Source organism: Balaenoptera ricei, chromosome 19 (genome assembly GCF_028023285.1).
Source record: "Balaenoptera ricei isolate mBalRic1 chromosome 19, mBalRic1.hap2, whole genome shotgun sequence".
Lineage (NCBI taxonomy): Eukaryota > Metazoa > Chordata > Mammalia > Artiodactyla > Balaenopteridae > Balaenoptera > Balaenoptera ricei.
In genome coordinates, this window is record NC_082657.1 from 44,097,734 (window position 1) to 44,115,313 (window position 17,580).

General features: G+C 50.8%; 1 protein-coding gene across 4 annotated transcripts in view; it reads right to left on the reverse strand.

Annotated features, from left to right (window-relative positions):
* The window catches only part of TK2 (thymidine kinase 2), a 28,709-nt gene extending 12,048 nt beyond the window's left edge, over nucleotides 1–16,661 (reverse strand). For 3 of the 4 annotated variants that reach the window (XR_009499031.1, XM_059904679.1, XM_059904681.1), the window contains exons 1-6: nucleotides 16,506–16,661; nucleotides 15,540–15,577; nucleotides 9,508–9,582; nucleotides 7,336–7,389; nucleotides 4,915–5,004; nucleotides 2,840–2,913 (exon numbers count right to left, since the gene is read on the reverse strand). Coding sequence is in view for 3 of the 4 variants with exons in the window: in XM_059904679.1 (XP_059760662.1) it covers nucleotides 2,840–2,913; nucleotides 4,915–5,004; nucleotides 7,336–7,389; nucleotides 9,508–9,582; nucleotides 15,540–15,577; nucleotides 16,506–16,620 (446 nt within the window). In the remaining variant the exon portion in view is untranslated. The remainder of the gene's footprint in view (nucleotides 1–2,839; nucleotides 2,914–4,914; nucleotides 5,005–7,335; nucleotides 7,390–9,507; nucleotides 9,583–15,539; nucleotides 15,578–16,505) is intronic. The other variant, XM_059904680.1, reaches the window with a different exon arrangement.
* Between the last annotated feature and the right edge of the window lie 919 nt (nucleotides 16,662–17,580).

The following is a 17,580-nucleotide window of genomic DNA, read 5'->3' on the forward strand; positions in this document are numbered from 1 at the left end:
AACCCACAGCCTTTGGGCTCCATCAAGTGATACCAGAGATCAGTCTCGAGGCTCCAACAAGATCTTCAAGGAAATCCATGCCCTCTGGAGGCTGTGTGAACTTAAAACAATTAGGTCCTGGGAACAGAAACAAGGACGCTGTGAATTTCTTCTGTGGTTCACTGTCCCACAGAAATCCTACCCACAGATGCCAGGCATTCTGGGAGGGCCAGGGGGAGGTGTAAATATGAAGGAAAAGAGCTCAAAAAATGAAAAGCTACAGCCTTTCCCTACCCACCAAACAGCCCAGGGCAAGGCCCCATCAAGGCCCCATCACCTGGACCACAGCCACGGAGGTCAGGGAACAGAGAACCACCCATCAGAAGTGCTGAGATGAAGGACCATGGGTGTGAGGAACCAAAGCCCGGGACATCAGCTAAAATTTAAAACTGTGCCCAGGACCAGCAACACAAGCAGCTCCTGGGCAAGCTCACCAGACGTTAGGCAGCCTGTGGGGGGAGGGGGTTCAACTGGCAAATTTCGTGCAGACCAGTGTGGGCAAGGGACACAAACCTTAACCAGGCAACCACTCCAAAGGCTTTCCAGAGACGGACAACAGAATCAGAGAGCAGAAGGGCTCAGAGAGGTCCAAGAACCTGGGTGTGCTCACAATGCCTCCAGAGCCAGGATGGAACTGAGGTGCACTGAAGTCCACCCTCTACTCTCTCCCCTTGACTTCTGGCCATTCCATTCCAGGTCACCCTCTTCAAAAAGAGCCACTGGCTGCCACACAGAACTAGCCAGGCTGACTGCAATTACGAAACAGAGACAGCCCAGCTACGCGAGGGTCACAGGGAATCCCACCCACTGCCGGGGTCCGCAGTAAATGAACACCGGAGGGGTTCCCTCGTCCTCCTCTCTCCTCTCCTCTGACCGTCCTCCCCGTGGCAGAGGCACTAATGAGCAGGAGCAAGGGAGGGCGAAGGGCTGTGTAAACCTAGCAGTGGGCACGCCAGCCCCACTAGACACGCAGGCAGCCAGATGCGGATGGGGCTCCAGCATCAGGAATGCTGCCTGCTGGAAGGGTAGAGCCCACAAGAAAGTTCTGAGGTCAAAGGACAAAGCTACAGTCAGGACTTGCCCTGGCTGCCAACCCTGACCCCATAGCACTGGGGATGCTTGGAGTGGGTGGGGGCAGAGGGTCTCACCCTGGGACCACACAGGCTCTAGGGCACGATCCTTGGCAGCTCAGCACCCAGGGAGAAGCCTTTTTGTGGCACCCTCGGAGGAAGGGGTGTGAAACAGCTGGGGGACAAGTTGGGCTGGAGACCAAAGACCAGCCACAGGTCCTGACACCCAGCAATAGCTAACAAGTATCACCCAGGTGCCAGCTCTGTGCTGGGTACCAGCTAGGCCAGCAAACCAGACGTGCTCCCTTGCCTTCAAGGAGCTTATGGTCCAGTTGGTGGGACATGCAATAGACAAACAAGTAAATAGATACTAAGTTAAACCACATAAAACTGCCATTTTTGCAGGTCAAAATTGGTCAAGTGTTAACAATTTCATATGGTTCAATCTAATTAGAAGTTGTCTTGAATACCACGAAGAAAACCAACAGAAAGAAGTAATTAAGAATAACAAGAGGGGCTTCCCTAGTGCCGCAGTGGTTAAGAATCCACCTGCCAACGCAGGGGACGTGGGTTTGAGCCCTGGTCCGGGAAGATCCCACGTGCCACGTAGCAACTAAGCCCGTGCATCACAACTACTGAGCCTGAGTTCTACAGCCCGCGAGCCACAACTACTAAAGCCCGTGCGCCCCAGAGCCGGTGCTCCACAACAAAGAGAAGCCACCGCAATGAGAAGCCTGCGCACCGCAACTAAGAGTAGCCCCCACTCGCCACAACTAGAGAAAGTCCGCGCACAGCAGCGAAGACCCAACGCAGCCAAAAATAAATAAATAAAAGAAAAGGAAAAAAAAGAATGAGAGGCTCAACCCACCTAGACAGGGAGGCTGGGACCACAGCTGCAGATGGGAGGGAACAGGGAGCCAGGGTGTAGAGTGGAAGGCAGATATCAGGACCAGCTCTGTGAGGGAGTGAAGCTCAAAGCTACCAAGAAGGGAGACGCAGAGAAGAAGCTGCAGGCCATTCCCCAAGACCCCCAAACATCAGCAGTCAACTGAGCGCAGGAGTGGAGGACCCCACACCTCTGAGGGCCACCAGAAGCCCCCCCCCGCTAGGTCTGTGTGACAGAGTCTGCTCCCGTGAGGGCAGAAGACAGCTGTGAGTGAAACCACAACAAGTATCACGCACACTGCTGGACTGATTGCTCTAGTCGCTCTGAATCTTCACCCCTCCCTGTCTCCTCCCACTTTGCCGTGTAACCCACAGGGCCCTGCCCCCTCTCAGACTGGGGTGGGCTGGTGTGACCTGCTTTGGCCAATGGATGTTAGCGAACATGAAGCAGAGACCTGAAAAAGAACTTTACGGTGCTTTCGATCTGCCATCGCCATGAGACGTGAATGCCCAGGCCAGCTTGCCAGTCCCAGGAGGAAGATCAGCAAGCAGATGAGAGATGAGTCACCCCAGTCACCCTCACTGGGCCACCCTAGACCAGACAACCCCTGGACATATAACTGAGCCAGCCAAGGTCAGCAGAGCCGCCGGGCCGACCGTCCTGGACGGCCGAGCCATCAGCGCGCAGAGCTGTCTGTCACTGAGGTTTCGTGGTTGGTTGTTACACAGTGTTACTGTGGCAACACAGTAGGTACTCAGTATGTGTCAATTCGATAAATAAGTTCCAATTTCATTTCTAAAAATTTAATGGTTTAAAAAATTATCGATTGTGCAAACTACGGTACCTTCTATACAAGTTTTCTACAAAAACGTATCTTGCGCTGTGAATCGACCGCTCCATCAACCGTACAGGCAATGTCTACAAGAAAACAAAAAGTGATTCACTAACTCAGGCAAAGAGGAAGGGGTCAGGAAGCCTTGAAGAATGCCTGTTGCTCCCCCTGCCTACGGTCTATGCTGAATACAAGAATTGAGAAGCCTCAGGAGAGGGAGGTGGACACCAGAGAACTGTGTGTCCCACATTAGGCTCCCTGGGCCCTGGACCCTCCCCATACTATACCCTGAAGCTCAGTGGTCAGTGCAGCAAGGCCGGGCAGAGGGCCTGTCAGCAGCAGCCTCCTTCACAGGAGGGGTGAGGCTCCACTGGACTGTGGGTTTGGGGAAGTGCTAGAAAAACTGCCAAGTGCCCCCCGGGAAAGTGGTGGCAAGCACAAAGTGTGGTGATTATCATGGACCTAAATAGGATGCATTTGCTTAAGCAGAGGCAGAGCTCCGCGAGGGCTGGGCTGTGGCTTTATGGAACCCCACCAGCATGCCTGCCAACTTCACCGCCTCCTCACAGGGCTGGCTGGGGATCACTGCTGCCCTTCAAAACTGGAAAGGGCTGTGCCCAGGAAGAGGGAGGACGACACTGACATGGCCCCTCTCTGCCAGCATGCACACACCCTCCACAGAAGGCCTTTCCCTTTGTCCACAGTGTCCCATTGGGAAGCCGGAGGTGCTCTTACTCTTGACACCAAGTGGGCAAACACTGCTCTCACTGAGCCTGGCCCACAGCACCCAACGGGACCTGGACCAGCAAATCAGAGGCTGATTTAAAGCCATAACCCAGGAATTTCCTGACTCTCCTATTTGTCTATCTGTCCATCTGCCTTCTTTTCTGTTTTTCAGTCCTCTCCTTACTTATGACTCTCTGCTGCCCATCTTTTGCTAGTTCCCCATTTATCCCTCTCTCCTTCTCCTCTTTCCTCGTCTGTCCATCTCTCTTTCTCTGCCTCCTTCCTGATAGATTTCCTTAAACAGAGGAACACACATACAGCCCATTATATTCAGATATACTAGATACAATTTACATTTGCAATCGAGTGCCCACTCAGGAAAAGTAGGGTGCATGCCAACCTCAGACCATACTCTGACATGTATCTCTTAGACAGATTTTTGGGGAGATAGAAATTCATACGGTTCTGCTCATATCTTTTTCTAATATTAAAAGACACAGATTTGTAGAAGAATGATAGCTATGGTTGCAAGTGCCCAGCCTTGCATCAAACCACTGAATAGCTGTGTCAGAGAAACTGGCCGATGGATCTCCTGTCTCCTTCAAGGAGAGCCTCCAAAGCCAGTCTCTTAGGTTGTACTTGCCATTCTGAACCACAGGTGCCAACCGGATCTCTCAGTCAGCCTTTCTTCCAAGAGACTCTGCCCCTACTCACACCCCGCTGATCGAAGGGGCCTAAGTGGCCGTGTTTGTGACCTGCCCCAATACCTGACTGGGCCAGGGTTGGACACCTGACCCAAGCTGAGCCAATCAGATTCTTTCTCTCAAGAACCTGAACTGAGAATGCAAACAAGCCTTGTGAAGGTTAGATCAGCAGTTCTCATGCAAACAAATTTGCAAACAAATAAGGGATGCGTTAAAATCACCTGGAGAGCGTGATAAAACCCAGATTGCTGGACCTCACCCCAGAATTTCTGATCCAGCAGGTCCAGGCTGGGGCCAGAAAATGTGCATTTCTAACAAGCCTCCAGGTGCCGCTGCCGCTCCTAGGCCAGGGACCACACTTTGAGAAGAACTGAGTTAAAGGGAGTCGAGCCCAGGAGCGGTCGGGTCAGGAAGACTCGGGCTCACACGGCATCATAGCAAGTTCTTGGCTAGCTGAGGTTGGTGGGTGGGGCCACTGGAGGCTGGTCCTCAGAGAGCTGTAGGAACAGAGACCTTGGTCCCAGAGACAGAGAAGGCTGAGCAGCTCTGAAGGCCCAGCGGGGCTTCCTTGTGAGGTTTCCCTTCCTGGCAACCACACGCCACTCATTTGAAGAAAACTGTGTTTAAGAAGGTTGAAACCAAGCATCTGAAATGTACCTGAGGACGAGTGTGCTGGTCCAGCATGGTAAGCTGCACATATGTCTGCAGCGTGAGGCCCCATCGACAGGCGTCCTGGTACATCAGACCCTAAAGAGGGGAGAATGCAGTGCTGTATCTGTAGGACTCCCAGCCCGGTCACAGAGTGGACAGAGACAGACACTGGAGCAGTTACAGGACAGCCTGGGAACAGCTATAACAGAAGCCTACATAAAGTCCCAGGGAGCATTCATTCAGGCATTCAATCATGTTCCCTGAGCCCTGCAGCCTGCTCTCTATCCGGCAGCCAGGGAGCCTGTTACACTACAGGAGCCAGTTATCGTCACTCCCCTGCTCAGGACCCACCCTGGCTTCCCACTGCATTCACAATGAAATCCAAAGCCCTTACCAAGGCCCACAGGGCCCTAGACAATCACTTCCATCTTCTCTTGTCTCCAACCATTCTTCCTTTGGCTCTGTGAGCTTGCAACCACATGAGCCTCCTTAGCGTTACCCAAACACCCAAGTGCGATTTCACCTCAGGGCCTCTGCATCTGCTGTGCCTTCTGTCTGAACACTCTCCCCCAGATACCTGCACTGCTCACTCCCATGCTTTGTTTAGGTTTCTGCTCAAATGTCACTTTGTCAGAGGTGCCTTCCCAAAACAGAATCTCTCTAAAACAGAATCCATCCCCCCAATCACTCTCTACTGCCTGTAGATACAAACTACTTCCTGCTCCATGTTCCACTTGCTAATAATCCTGTTCTGCTCTTTTCCACATTTTTGCTTCTTTTTCTCTTGGTGCTAACTAATGAAACTCCGGTGCTCTGAACTGAAAACTGCAAACTCCTAACTGCGGGTGAAAGAATCTCAGAAAAGTTAGGAGAAACACTCCCTCTTGCCTGACAGCTGCAGAAAAAAAGACCTTTCTGCATCAGAAAACCGATTCAGATAAAGTGATGAACTGAGACTTTTCACAAAACTATCAGTCTTGCTCCTCTGTCTAGAGTGGAAACTTGTGTAAAAATATCTAATTCTATTGTTTTTTTTTATTATAAAACTGTCATTGGCAATGCTCTTTGTGCCACGGTACTCAGACTTCTGAGACTGGGACTGGGTCCTGTGAACGTCACCTCTAACCCCTAACGTCCGCAACTCTAGTTGTCTTACATAACGATCCAGCCCTGGTTCCTCCCGGTTTCCTAGAAGACAGGAATGTTTCTGAGCTTCCTTGTTATGCCCACGACTGGCATTCCATCTTCTCCCCCTTGCTGAGAGGTGAAACTCTTTTCCCATCTCTGGGATTCTTTATTCAAAAGCTTTGAGAGGTTTTGCCTTATTTAAATAATATCCTTTTACCTGCTTTAGATGCCTTCTTGGCTCCTGTCACCACCCGCCGTATCACACACTTTTTAATTGCCTTCTGCCTCCCCACACTGGGATATTAGGGCCAGCAGAGCAGAAGCTTCGAGGTGCTCACCGCCCCAGCGTCTAGAATAGTGTCTGGCACGTGGCAGGCATGCAGTGAATACTGGCTGAATCAAGCAGTGAACAAGCACCTACTAAGTGCTCAGCACTGTGCTATGTTCTAGCAAAAAACGGTGAGCCAAATTAGACACACTCCCTGCCCTTAGCAGAACTCAGAGTCTAAAGAACCACACAAGGAGATGCCAGTTGTGTTGCTAGAAATGAGGGGACAGCACAGGCTCCCCCTAGTCCAAGGTTCAAACCTAGATCTGTCATTTACCAGCTGTGTGACCTTGGGCAACCTATTTCAGCCACGGTTTCCTTACCTGAAAAACGAAACTAATCGTTCCTCCATCATGGGACAGGAGCCCAGAACCAACATCCCTTTCTTGAGCTCACTCTTACAGGACCCAGACTCCACCCACCTCTTTCAAGCAGCCAGAGCTGAGCCTTCTGAACGGGGAAGGAGGTGGGAGGGGCACAGGCACATTACAGCCCCTACTTGCTAGGTCCACCCTTGGGAAAGCAGACTGGTAGCTTCAGGGTGAGCCTGAGGCAGCCCCTGGGCATTGCCAAGTGCAAACCCCAATCAGAGGTTTACCAAGGAAGCTAGTTACTTAGGGACAGGTCCTGGGGGGCTAGGGCTGAGGAGACCTGGGTTTCTTCTAGGAGAGGGTGGGGTAAGAATGAGCAGCAGGAGACGGGCCCCCCGGTAGCTGGGGCCGACCACTTGGGACAGTTTGGGATAGCTGACAGGAGGTCCCTGGGCTCCTTACATGCCCAGCCAGGCCTCAAAGCACCTGGACCTCAGACCATCGACATGCCGCCATTTTCCCTCTGTCCCCTCCCTCTCCCCCACCACCCAGTGAAGGGCAAGGACACGTCTGGACAGGGTGCAGGCTGAGGCACCAGCAGCGCTGTTCCTGCACACTTAGGGGGCAGCTGGCGGTTCACGCGTCGAACAACACACTCACCAGAGGATTATGGCCTCGGACGTTTCTCCACTTGGGCACGGGCTCCGTTAACACCTGTCAGGAAAGAAAACATCAGAGAGCTGCTGCTCCTCAGTTCTGAGCTCTGTGAAGGCTCATGTTAGGGGTGGGATGGGGGAGAGAGTCAAGATTTGGGCACCCAGGGTGGGCCAAAAGACTGGAGCAACCCTCCCTGCGAGGCCACAACTCCATGTAGACATGGCTCCAGGCGCAGCTTCGAGAAATGACTTGAGAACCACTCTGTCCACCCCTGTATACAAGCATATGCACACGCCACTTCTCCTGCTGCCACGGGAGCTCCCCGGGGGCAAGATGGGTTCTCCCAATCCCCCCTTCATGTGTTCCACCCTGCCCCTTACTGCCCACCACATCAGGAAGGCAGGGAGGTGAGAGAAGCCAAGGCGGAGGCTGCTTCTTGCACTTCAGGCTGCAGCCTGCACCCAGCTTCCGGCCTGAGGGCTCTCCAGCGACCTCGGCAGCGTGCTCTGCCTCCCTTTCCTCCCTCTGACCTCTGTGTTGGGCACAATGACGGCAAAGAGTCCTGTTTCTTTAGTAGCCTCCCTAAGCTGTGCAGGTGTGTACTGGAAAGGGCTTAAATGGTGCCCTTGGGACTTCCCTGGTGGTCCAGTGGGTAAGACTCTGCGCTCCCAATGCAGGGGGTCTGGGATCGATCCCTGGTCAGGGAACTAGATCCCACATGCATGCCACAACTAAGACCCAGCACAGCCAAGGTAAATAAATAAGTAAATGGCGCTCTTGGGGCCAAGATTTTGAGAATATCCGGATCCCTCTGGGGACTTTCAAGTCTATGTGAGTAGGTGCCACAGGGCACAAGAGACCAAAGGAAAGCACTGCATGGGACCCTTGAAGAGTAACCTCCCCCCACCTTTTACCCCTCTGTGCCTTTGCTCATGCTGTTGTTCTGCCCAGTATGCCCACCTCACCTCATTTCACCTCAACTTTCATTACATGGAAAACTCCTATACATCCTTCAGAATCCAGTTCAAATATCCCTTCCTCTGTGAATCATTCCCTGCTCCTCCCAACCTCCCTCTCCTTCTTCTGGGTCTTCAGCACTCTGGTCCTGTCCCCTGAGTAGCATATGCTGTACCACTCAGGCCCACCAGAGGCTGGGACACAGGCAGCCTCGACCTGTGCCCCACCTGTGGCACTGTCACTCAACAAATACTGAGCACCCACTGTGCCAGGTGCCACGCTAGGTACCAAGGATTCAGCAAGAGAAAAACCACCCCAGCCCTGCTTTCATGCTTTCAACTTTAAACTTACCGGGGAAGCAGACATTAATCAGGTCATCACAGAAAGCAACACATATTTTCAAACCCCGAGAAGTAGTACAAAATAAGGATACAGAGGAGCCAGAAGGACCTACACCATGGAGGGTAACCTAGCTGGGGAGGTCAGAGAGCAGAGCTGAGATCTGAAGGCTGGGTGGTTTTCCTAAAGCCAAAAAAGCTCTGCATACTATAGAGCCAAACAAGGGCATGGCCCCTGCAGCAGACAGCCTGGGCTGGGACATGGCACCACATGCACTAGCCGTGCGACCCTGGCCAAGCCATGTCACCTTACTGAGCCTCAGTTTCCTCCTCTGCAACTGAAGTAATAACAGGACCTGTCTCATAGCGACTACTCCTGTAAGAATGAAATCAATTAGATAATATAACGACGCCTCAACACAGTGCCTGGCATAGAATATTACCCTCATTAGCTGTTCACCCTCCTTGCTGATGGTATTGTTGTTGTACATTGGCTCCAAGGTGTTCAGTGAGAATACATGTGCTTCTAAAGTGTCAGCGAGAGTTACACAGCTCAGGACAGGTGTGTCGGGAGTCCCCAAGACACCCGCCTCCCTGGGTCTGAGGATTCACTGGGAGGACTCACCAGATACAGCATATAGTCATACTCATAGCTAAGATTTATTACAGTGAGAGGTTACAAAGCACAATCAGCCAAGGAAAAGGGTGTGTGGAGCAAAATCTGGGGGAAAACCAGGCACAAGCTTCCAAGGGGCCTCTCCCTCCTCTCACACAGGACACACTCCCCCAGCAGCATTTCTATAGTGCAAGTCTGGTTTGCACCCTTTATAAATGCACCAAGCTTTTGCAGGTTCCTTCAAACCTGGTGTGGAAACCGTACCTCGATGTCAGTTGTGTTGGAGAAGAACTCCAGGCACGTCGTCTTCCCACTTGCAATATTGCCCTCGACACAGATCTAGCAAAAGACAAACGCATGTTAGGACCAGAAATCGAGTGCCCGGGGGAATACCAGGAAGAATTTCTAGGGAAGGGCTCAGGTGAACAGCATAACTGGTTCAGCCCAAGACTTCAGTGTGTACACGAAAATCCCTCTGGAGGAAACCCCCAGGGTCCTGTTGTTAGTAATAACAACCACCCGATCTTTCCCCTCAGTGGCAGGCTACAGGCCCACCGCTGCTGGCCACCAGGCCACTGCCCTCCAGGACAGACACTCCCTTAGGTCAACCCCTAGACCCCACACAGCTTGCCCTCGGCCGTGCTAGCTCTGCCCTTCCCTAGCTCAACCCCTCAGACTATTAGATTTTAGGCCTAAATGTCCTGCCTCCTTCACCAGAACCTAATGGCTTTCAGGTTGGGAAGCACGTGTACGTTACCTAGAACCTAATGCACCGCTCTGTGCAGAAAAATATGCTTGGCCGTGGACTGGAAGGTATGAGGACAGGAGAAAAGGACTAAGATGGGCAACATACACCAATCCTGCACTTAACCTTGCCAGAACCTGAGAAGCGGGTTCTAACATTTTCACAGAAGAGAAAAATGAGGCTCTCGAAGGGCATAAGGCAAGGAGTAGAGCTTGAACGTTCACTCTGCTCACACTAAGTGTACTGGGGGGAAGGGGTTGTCTTGGCACTGGTGGGAGAAGTCTACCCACAAGAAAGACAAGGAGCCTCCTACAAGTACCCACTGCAGGGAAAGAAAGCAACTGAAGCTGTGGTTCTCAGTCTTACGCATGTGCTACAATCACCTGGGAACTTTTAAGAATCCACACAAGGAAGCCACAACCCAGGCCAATTCTGGCATGATCTCAGGGTGGGACTCAGGCCTCAGTACCTTGGAAAGCTCTCCAGGTGATTTCAACATGGAGGAAGCTGAGTACCACGGACCCATGGCAGGGTTTCTCAATGACTGGTCCACAGACACCCTGCTCCAGAAGCACCAGCGGAGCACCCAGACCCTCTGAATCAGACTCTGGGTTGGGACCCTTAAACCTGCTGCCCAGCAATTCTGACAAGACGCTGCTCAGCTAGGACTGCTGGTGACACGGGCCAAATGGCTTTGGTTCCATTAGATCACGAGAGGAAATGGGCAGTTCCACATACGTGAGAAGACAAACTTGCCCTTGACAACACATATTACATGTCCCGTGGGGTACACACAGCCAGAGGGGACCTGTCCTGCTGCACAGTGACCTTTACAGCCAGGTTGGAAGCACCCACAGAGAAATGTGAGCCACTTAAGTGACTTGCCCCAAGTGCCAGGGCTGGCGGGGGAAAGAGCTGGAATTCACACCTAGGCCTGGCAACTCCCTTCTCATGACCCCAGTGGAGCCTCAGTCACACCCTGCATAAAACACAGGGGCACAGTGGGCTGTCTCACCTTGCCCCACCTCTACAAACTCTCCCCAGCAACTGAACTCTCTCTCAGTTGGCTGCGAAGATTTCCTCCTGCCTTGATCCTAACGGCTACCTAGGAGAGGTGGACGGACAATCGCAGTTCCAACAGAGGCCTGGCCCTCCAACCCGGGTTCCCTGTCAGCTTACTCCTTCAGCACAAGAAAACACAGTGAGTGTGCAAAAGGGAGATCCCATCAGGGCACCAGTGGATTTTATTTTTATTGTTGTTCTTTAAAGGAAACAACTTTTCCTAGATATTTAAAAAGAGCTCAACCTAGACATCATTCTGCACAGACTGTTTCTTTCCTGTTCATTGCAAGGAACATGTTGTTCAGATGAGACATTCTTCCAAAACTATGTGTTCCTATTCCTACCACGAAATCCTGAAAGTTGGTAAATCTAGGGCCTTGGATTACCAACTGGTTTTCTCGTTAGACCAGGCAAGGCATGGAGAATCTCAACAAGTTCCCCTGTCATGGAGGGAAGAAAGAGGAGTCAAGCAAAGGAAGTCTTTAACTTTTTTTTAAAGTGATGTCTGAAAACATTATAAGAGGAGTGCACGCCCAATGAAAAAAATTGAGAAAATCCTAAAGCAGAAAATACTGCCCATAATCCCACCACTGGGAGATAAACATCACTACATTTTAGTGTATTTCAGGCAAGTACTGTTTTCTCTATACATTTCTCATCTTTGAGAGTCTTTCAACTGCTCACTGAAGCACTGAAGGCCTTGCATGTGCCAGGCAATGTGGATTCAGGAGCCAGTCCCAGCACCCACTGAGTTCATGAGTGTGAAGATGGGGAGGAAAGTAAGAGGCAATTACAAGAAAAGATGTTCACCATGCCATGGGAGCACATGGCCAGCCAGGCCCACCACTCTGCTATTAGGCCTTGATTCCAACGTCCCATGATTATAACTGATGCTGTGATGCACCATCTATCCTTATTTTTAAATAATAACATCTCATCTTTTCTGAAAATAGACTTTAAGCATTCTCACAGTAAGAAATACAGAGAGCTAAAAGAAGATAATAAAAATCACTCATAATTCCAGAGATAACCATCATTTAATGGTTAATCAGAACCAAACTTTCCAGAGGCAAATAGGTTAGAGCCCCAAAGCCCCCACTGGAAGAATCAAAATATATATTGTCCTATTAAAGACCCTGAGAAATCTGCCATAAAAAGGAAACTTGCCCAAATGGCCAACAAAGTGGGGTACGTGCACAAAACGGAACACTATAGTATCGCTATTTGGCAATAAAAAGAAATGAAGTGCTGAGACATGCTACAACGTGGGTGCACCTCAAAAACATTTCGCAAAGTGAAAAAAGCTAGACACAAAGACCAAATACTATATGATTCCATTTTACAGGAAATATCCAGAAAAGGCAAATCCATAGAGATAGGAAGCAGAGTAGTGGTTGCCTGGATCTGGGGGAGTGACTGCAAATGGGCACGAGGTTTCTTTTCTGAATGATGGAAATGTTCTAAAATTAGACTGTGATGTTGCACAACTCTATAAATTTACTAAAAAAAATCATTAAATTGTAAACTTAAAATTAAGTGAATTTGGGGGTATGTAAATCGTAACTAAATAAAGCCATTCTTTTTAAAAAAGGAACCAAGTTCTCAAAGAACTAAGAGAATCTGACTTCCCACCCTCACCCCCCAAATTCTCTCTCCCTCTCCCTCATACACACCCACTGTTATGACTTCCCAACTTTCCCTTAACCAGACTGACAATTTCTTTCCTTTCTTTCCCCTATGAACAGTTATTATTTCATTTGGATCATACTTTATATTTTTTTATTCTTTTCTTTTTCATCTCTTACATACTGAGTACCTTCCTATGTCATTAAATATTTTTCAAAACCATGATTTTGAATGGCTGAATAATATTCCATCATATAAGATATACCATGGATTATTGAAATCCCTACTGTTGGATGTTACATTCTGTCCAGTTATTTTTATTTTATTATAAAACTGTGTTGTAACACCCATTTTTTTGATATGATAAGTTGTGCTGTGGTGAACATTCCTGTACATAAATCCTTGTCATTGGCTCCGATTATCCCTTCAATAGACTTCTAGAAATATAATCACTGCATCAAAGGATAAGTGAGTTTTTATAGCTGTTGATGCATGATGCCAAATTACTCTCTAAAATGCTGACCCAATTCACACCCCTTTTAGAAGGATGAGAGTGAGCCTATTACCATACTGTGCCAATACTGGGCATATCCCATCCTAAATCTTCATTAATTTCATTGTTAATAATAATAATATCTATAAAATTAGCCCCTGTGGGTTCTGTACTTTGGAAACATTGTCACATTGATCCTCACAACAGTCACAGCTACGAATATTTGCACAGATGGGGAAACTGAGGCTCTAAGAGGTTAAGGACTTATCCACCTCTACTAAAGAGCAGAGCTGGGACTGGAACCCAGGTATGAGGTCTGATCCACAGCTTTCATCACTCCATCTCCCAAAGCATTCTTTCTCTGTTAGGGAGGTTGAGCACTTTCTTATGTTTATTAGCCATTAACAAATTCACTCAGGAAATGTCTGTTCAGACTTTGTTCACCTGAAAACATTAGTCACTTCTTTTTAACCCGACTTTGGAATTTATTTTGTAATTCTGTGGCGGTGACTCACTTCGCAGCTGCAGCTCAGCCCAGATATTCCCTGTCCTGTCCAATCCCATGGGATGTCCCATGGGACGTCCCATGGGCACCTCAATTTATCACCCCCCAACACCCACATATGGCTTCTCTTCCCGTTCCTGTCCTCAGGAAAGGCTGCACCATCCACCCAGACACCCTCAAGGCCATGGATGTCTTCTCTCCTCACCCAGCAACTCAGCAATACCTCTGGGCCCCGCTTCCTACTCACCTGCAGAACCTGGCCTGTCTCCTTGGCCCCTAGTTAAGGTCTCTAACCCTCCTTGTGGGAGCAGCCTCCCTGCTGGCCTCTCCCCCTCCAGTCCAGCCCAGCCAGGTCCCTCATCCCCTATCCATGGTCCACCACCTCTTCCTGAGACGCAAACCAGATCACAGCTGGTAAAGTCTTTCAGTGGCTCCGGGCGCTGGGATCTGTCTCCGGTCCTGCTTCCCGACCCCCAGGCCCTCCCCAGCCACCTCTCTGGGACTGGCCACAAGCCTCAGTCTCTCATCCCTCTGTGACTTACCCCTGCAGTTCCCTCTGCTCCAACACTCCTGCCTCGCCCTCTCCTCCTTCTCCCAGGAGGCCTCAAGTCTCCCCTCAGTCATCATGCTCTAGAAACCCTGCCCCTACTCCCTGTTGTTCTAGATCCACCATTGTCCTATTCACTGCCATCACCCCCCATCCAACCACAGGCTCACTAACAAGGGCTGTTGGATTCCCAGGTCCCCAGGTCCACAAAGGAACTCAGAGGATTTGAATGACTAAGAGCAGCCCTGGGCCTGAATGCAGGCTCCACACCACTTCCCATGGACCACCTACTGTGTGTATGGGGGATAACAGACCACACCCAGAAAGCACCTAGGACAGGGCCGGCTCACAACAATGCTAGCTCAATAATTAATAGTACAATACTGCATCAATTCCCATCCAGCTCAACTTACCAACCCCTTCCCTCTGCTATGATGCCTATGCCATACCCCACCCCACGTCTAGTTTCAACAAACTTCCATAAATCTCAAGCATTTCATCACCAGTCCTCTCCGTGTGACTTCACTCCTTCCCAGGCCCTCTCCATCACCCCAAATACCCCAGGGGGCCTCCCCACACCTTCCGCCTTCTGCATATCCCAGCCAAGGTACTCCTGACCACACCCTCCAAGCAAATCCCTTTCCAGCCATATCTACCAACTTCCAGCTCCCTTAAGGAACTGAGCCTCTGGATCAACGGTGACCGAAATACTGCTCCCCACCACAGCCAGCTAAAGTCTTAAACATTCCATGGGCATGTCCAGTTTGACCCTCCTTTGACCTTCAACCTCACACCAGCCACAGTCCCACCCCAGAGGTAGCACCTCAAAGTCACTGCACTGGTGGAACCCTTGTCTGTGGACCCCCATGAATTCTCTGTTATCCCTCCCCCACCCACCAGTCTCAGCATTGGTATTCTGGAGGCAGCGGTCAGCAGACCTGCCCTCACAGCCAGGCTGCCACCCACTAACCCAGTCAAACTAAACTTCCACTCTTCAAATCCCCTTGTAATCATTCATCAAGCTAATAGTCCAAATCCACCTAAAGGCTATGAATACATGTATTCTCCCACCTGTGTAGATTCTCAGGAAGGACATTAACAGAAACTGGTTACAGAGGTGGTCTCTGGGGAAGGAGTCTGGGGCCCAGGAGTGGAGACAGACTTCCTTATCCCTGGAAATCCTCTTGTATTTGTTTTTGTAACTATGTGCACATATTCCTTCACTCCCCTCATCAAAACATGTGTGTATTATGCGTGTGTGTGTATTACACATATATAATCCTACACTGGAAAGAGTGCACATAAGAGGGAGACTTACCACTGATTTTTTCTCTTTTTCATTTTCTCTATCTTTATCTAGAAAAGAAAGGAAATCAATTTTTTAACTTAGTTTTAAATAGCTCACTCTTCTTTGTCCTAATTTTCTAAACCACGACAAAAACAGTAATTTTTATGCTTGCTCCCTGGCCTAAAAACGTTTTCCAGTGACACCTGGGACCCTCCCTATGTGGACAGAGGCAGGCCCACCACTGCTATCTACCTGTGTGACACTGAAACTGCCGCCGGGGTCCTGTTAGCACGTCAGGGCCCCAATTGTGCTCAGCTTTGGTCACTTAGTATATTCTGCTTTCCGTTTTCCACACATTTTACATTTATGATCCTCACTGATGGGTGTCCAGCTAGTTAAAACGCAGAGTGACCTCCACTCGTAGCTCCGGGGTAAGAGGGGTTGGCGGGCGAGCCACTGAAACCCAGGGGTGGGTTTCAGCACAGGACTCAGGCTTCTCCTGCAGGCCCGGGGTTGACATCGCGGCCCACCCACCCCACAGGGGTTCTCAGGTGCCACTGAACACCCCGAGGCCAAAGAACGCCAGAACTTGGCCACAACAGGGGCTCTCACTTCTGACGGGGAGGGTCTCAACTCCCAGCGGGAGAAGGAGCGCACCGAGCCTAACCCACCCACCGCTCGCCGGCATCTCCCCCAAGGCCAAAAGAATGGGCCCAGGAACCTCGGGGGAGGGGGGTTCTTTCCGCTCTTTAGAGGGCTCCCCAGCTCGGGACAAGAGTTGGGCCCGGAGCCCCAAGGCCCCACCCGCTCCCTGCCAGCTGGCGTCTGGGACACTAGCCAGCGACCGCCCCGCCCCTCCCCCCAGGCCGCCCGAGGAAATCCCGGCGCCTCGGAGAAGGGGTTTCGGGTTCAGGCTGGTTCCGCGAGCTGAGGGCGCGGAGTGGGACTGAGGGCCGCCTCCGGGACGCCAGCGAGGGGAACTGAGAGACGCGTTACCCCGAGGCCAGGCCCAACGCTGCGCCCCTAGCGACTCCGGGCTGGAGGCGGGGCTCCGGGGCCTGTCGCGGCGCAGCGCCCGGGAAGCCCAGCTCCGCAGCGGCCGCAGCAGCATTGCCCCGCTGGCGAATCCAACGGACCCAACCTTCCTTGCGGCGCACTTCGGCGCGAGCGCGGCCCAGCGACTGGGCCCGCCTCCGCGCACCGCCTCCAGCCCCGCGCCCGCCCCGCCCTGCCGGCTCTTAAAGAGACCCCGTCTCATTTCACCCTCTCTCGGAGAGGGTGAGGGGTTCGCCCTTTGCAGCCTGGAAATCTTCCCGCCAACGAGACGCTGGCAGAATGAACCCATGATTTGGCAAGACTCGGGGCATGGATGGCCAATAACACCAGCGACTGATTGGTTAATTAACTATTGGAGATTAGTTAATTGAGCATCTGTTGTATCCAGGCACCTGTCACGCAAGGTGTCATTTATTCTTCCCAACAACCATATAGGTGGATATTGTCAATCCCATTCTCCGGGCTGAGCTGATCCTTGGAAACTTAGGTAACTCGTAAAAAGTGATCAGAAACATTCATTAAGGGGTGGAGCTGGAATTCATGCTCATCTATCTTGCTTCACAGCCAGCACTCTTTCCTCTGAACTTTGACATTTCCAGGGTCTGGACTGTAAATATATTAGATCCCTCAGGAAGTTATTAAAAAAAAAAAAAAAAAAGACAACAGGCCCCAAATGGAGTCGCTTATGCTAAACCCCACTCACCAAACCAAGACTTAATTATAGTTTTGGCTCTCCAGTCAATCAGGCTTCGTCTGATCAGCACTAGTTAGGTGACCTGCCTGATAGACCCCCTGCCATCCCCTAAAGAAAAGTAACCTTGCAATAACCAACTTCCTTGTTCTCGCTCTCTTCTGCCTATAAAAGTCTTTCATTTTGTACAGCTCTTCAGAGCTCCTTTCTATGTTAGATTGGGTGTGATACTGAGCAGGATCCTGTGGGGCTCCTGGGCACAAAAGCCTTTCTATGTGCCCCATCTCTTTGATTACAGGAAATAGGCTTCATTCAGCCTATGAC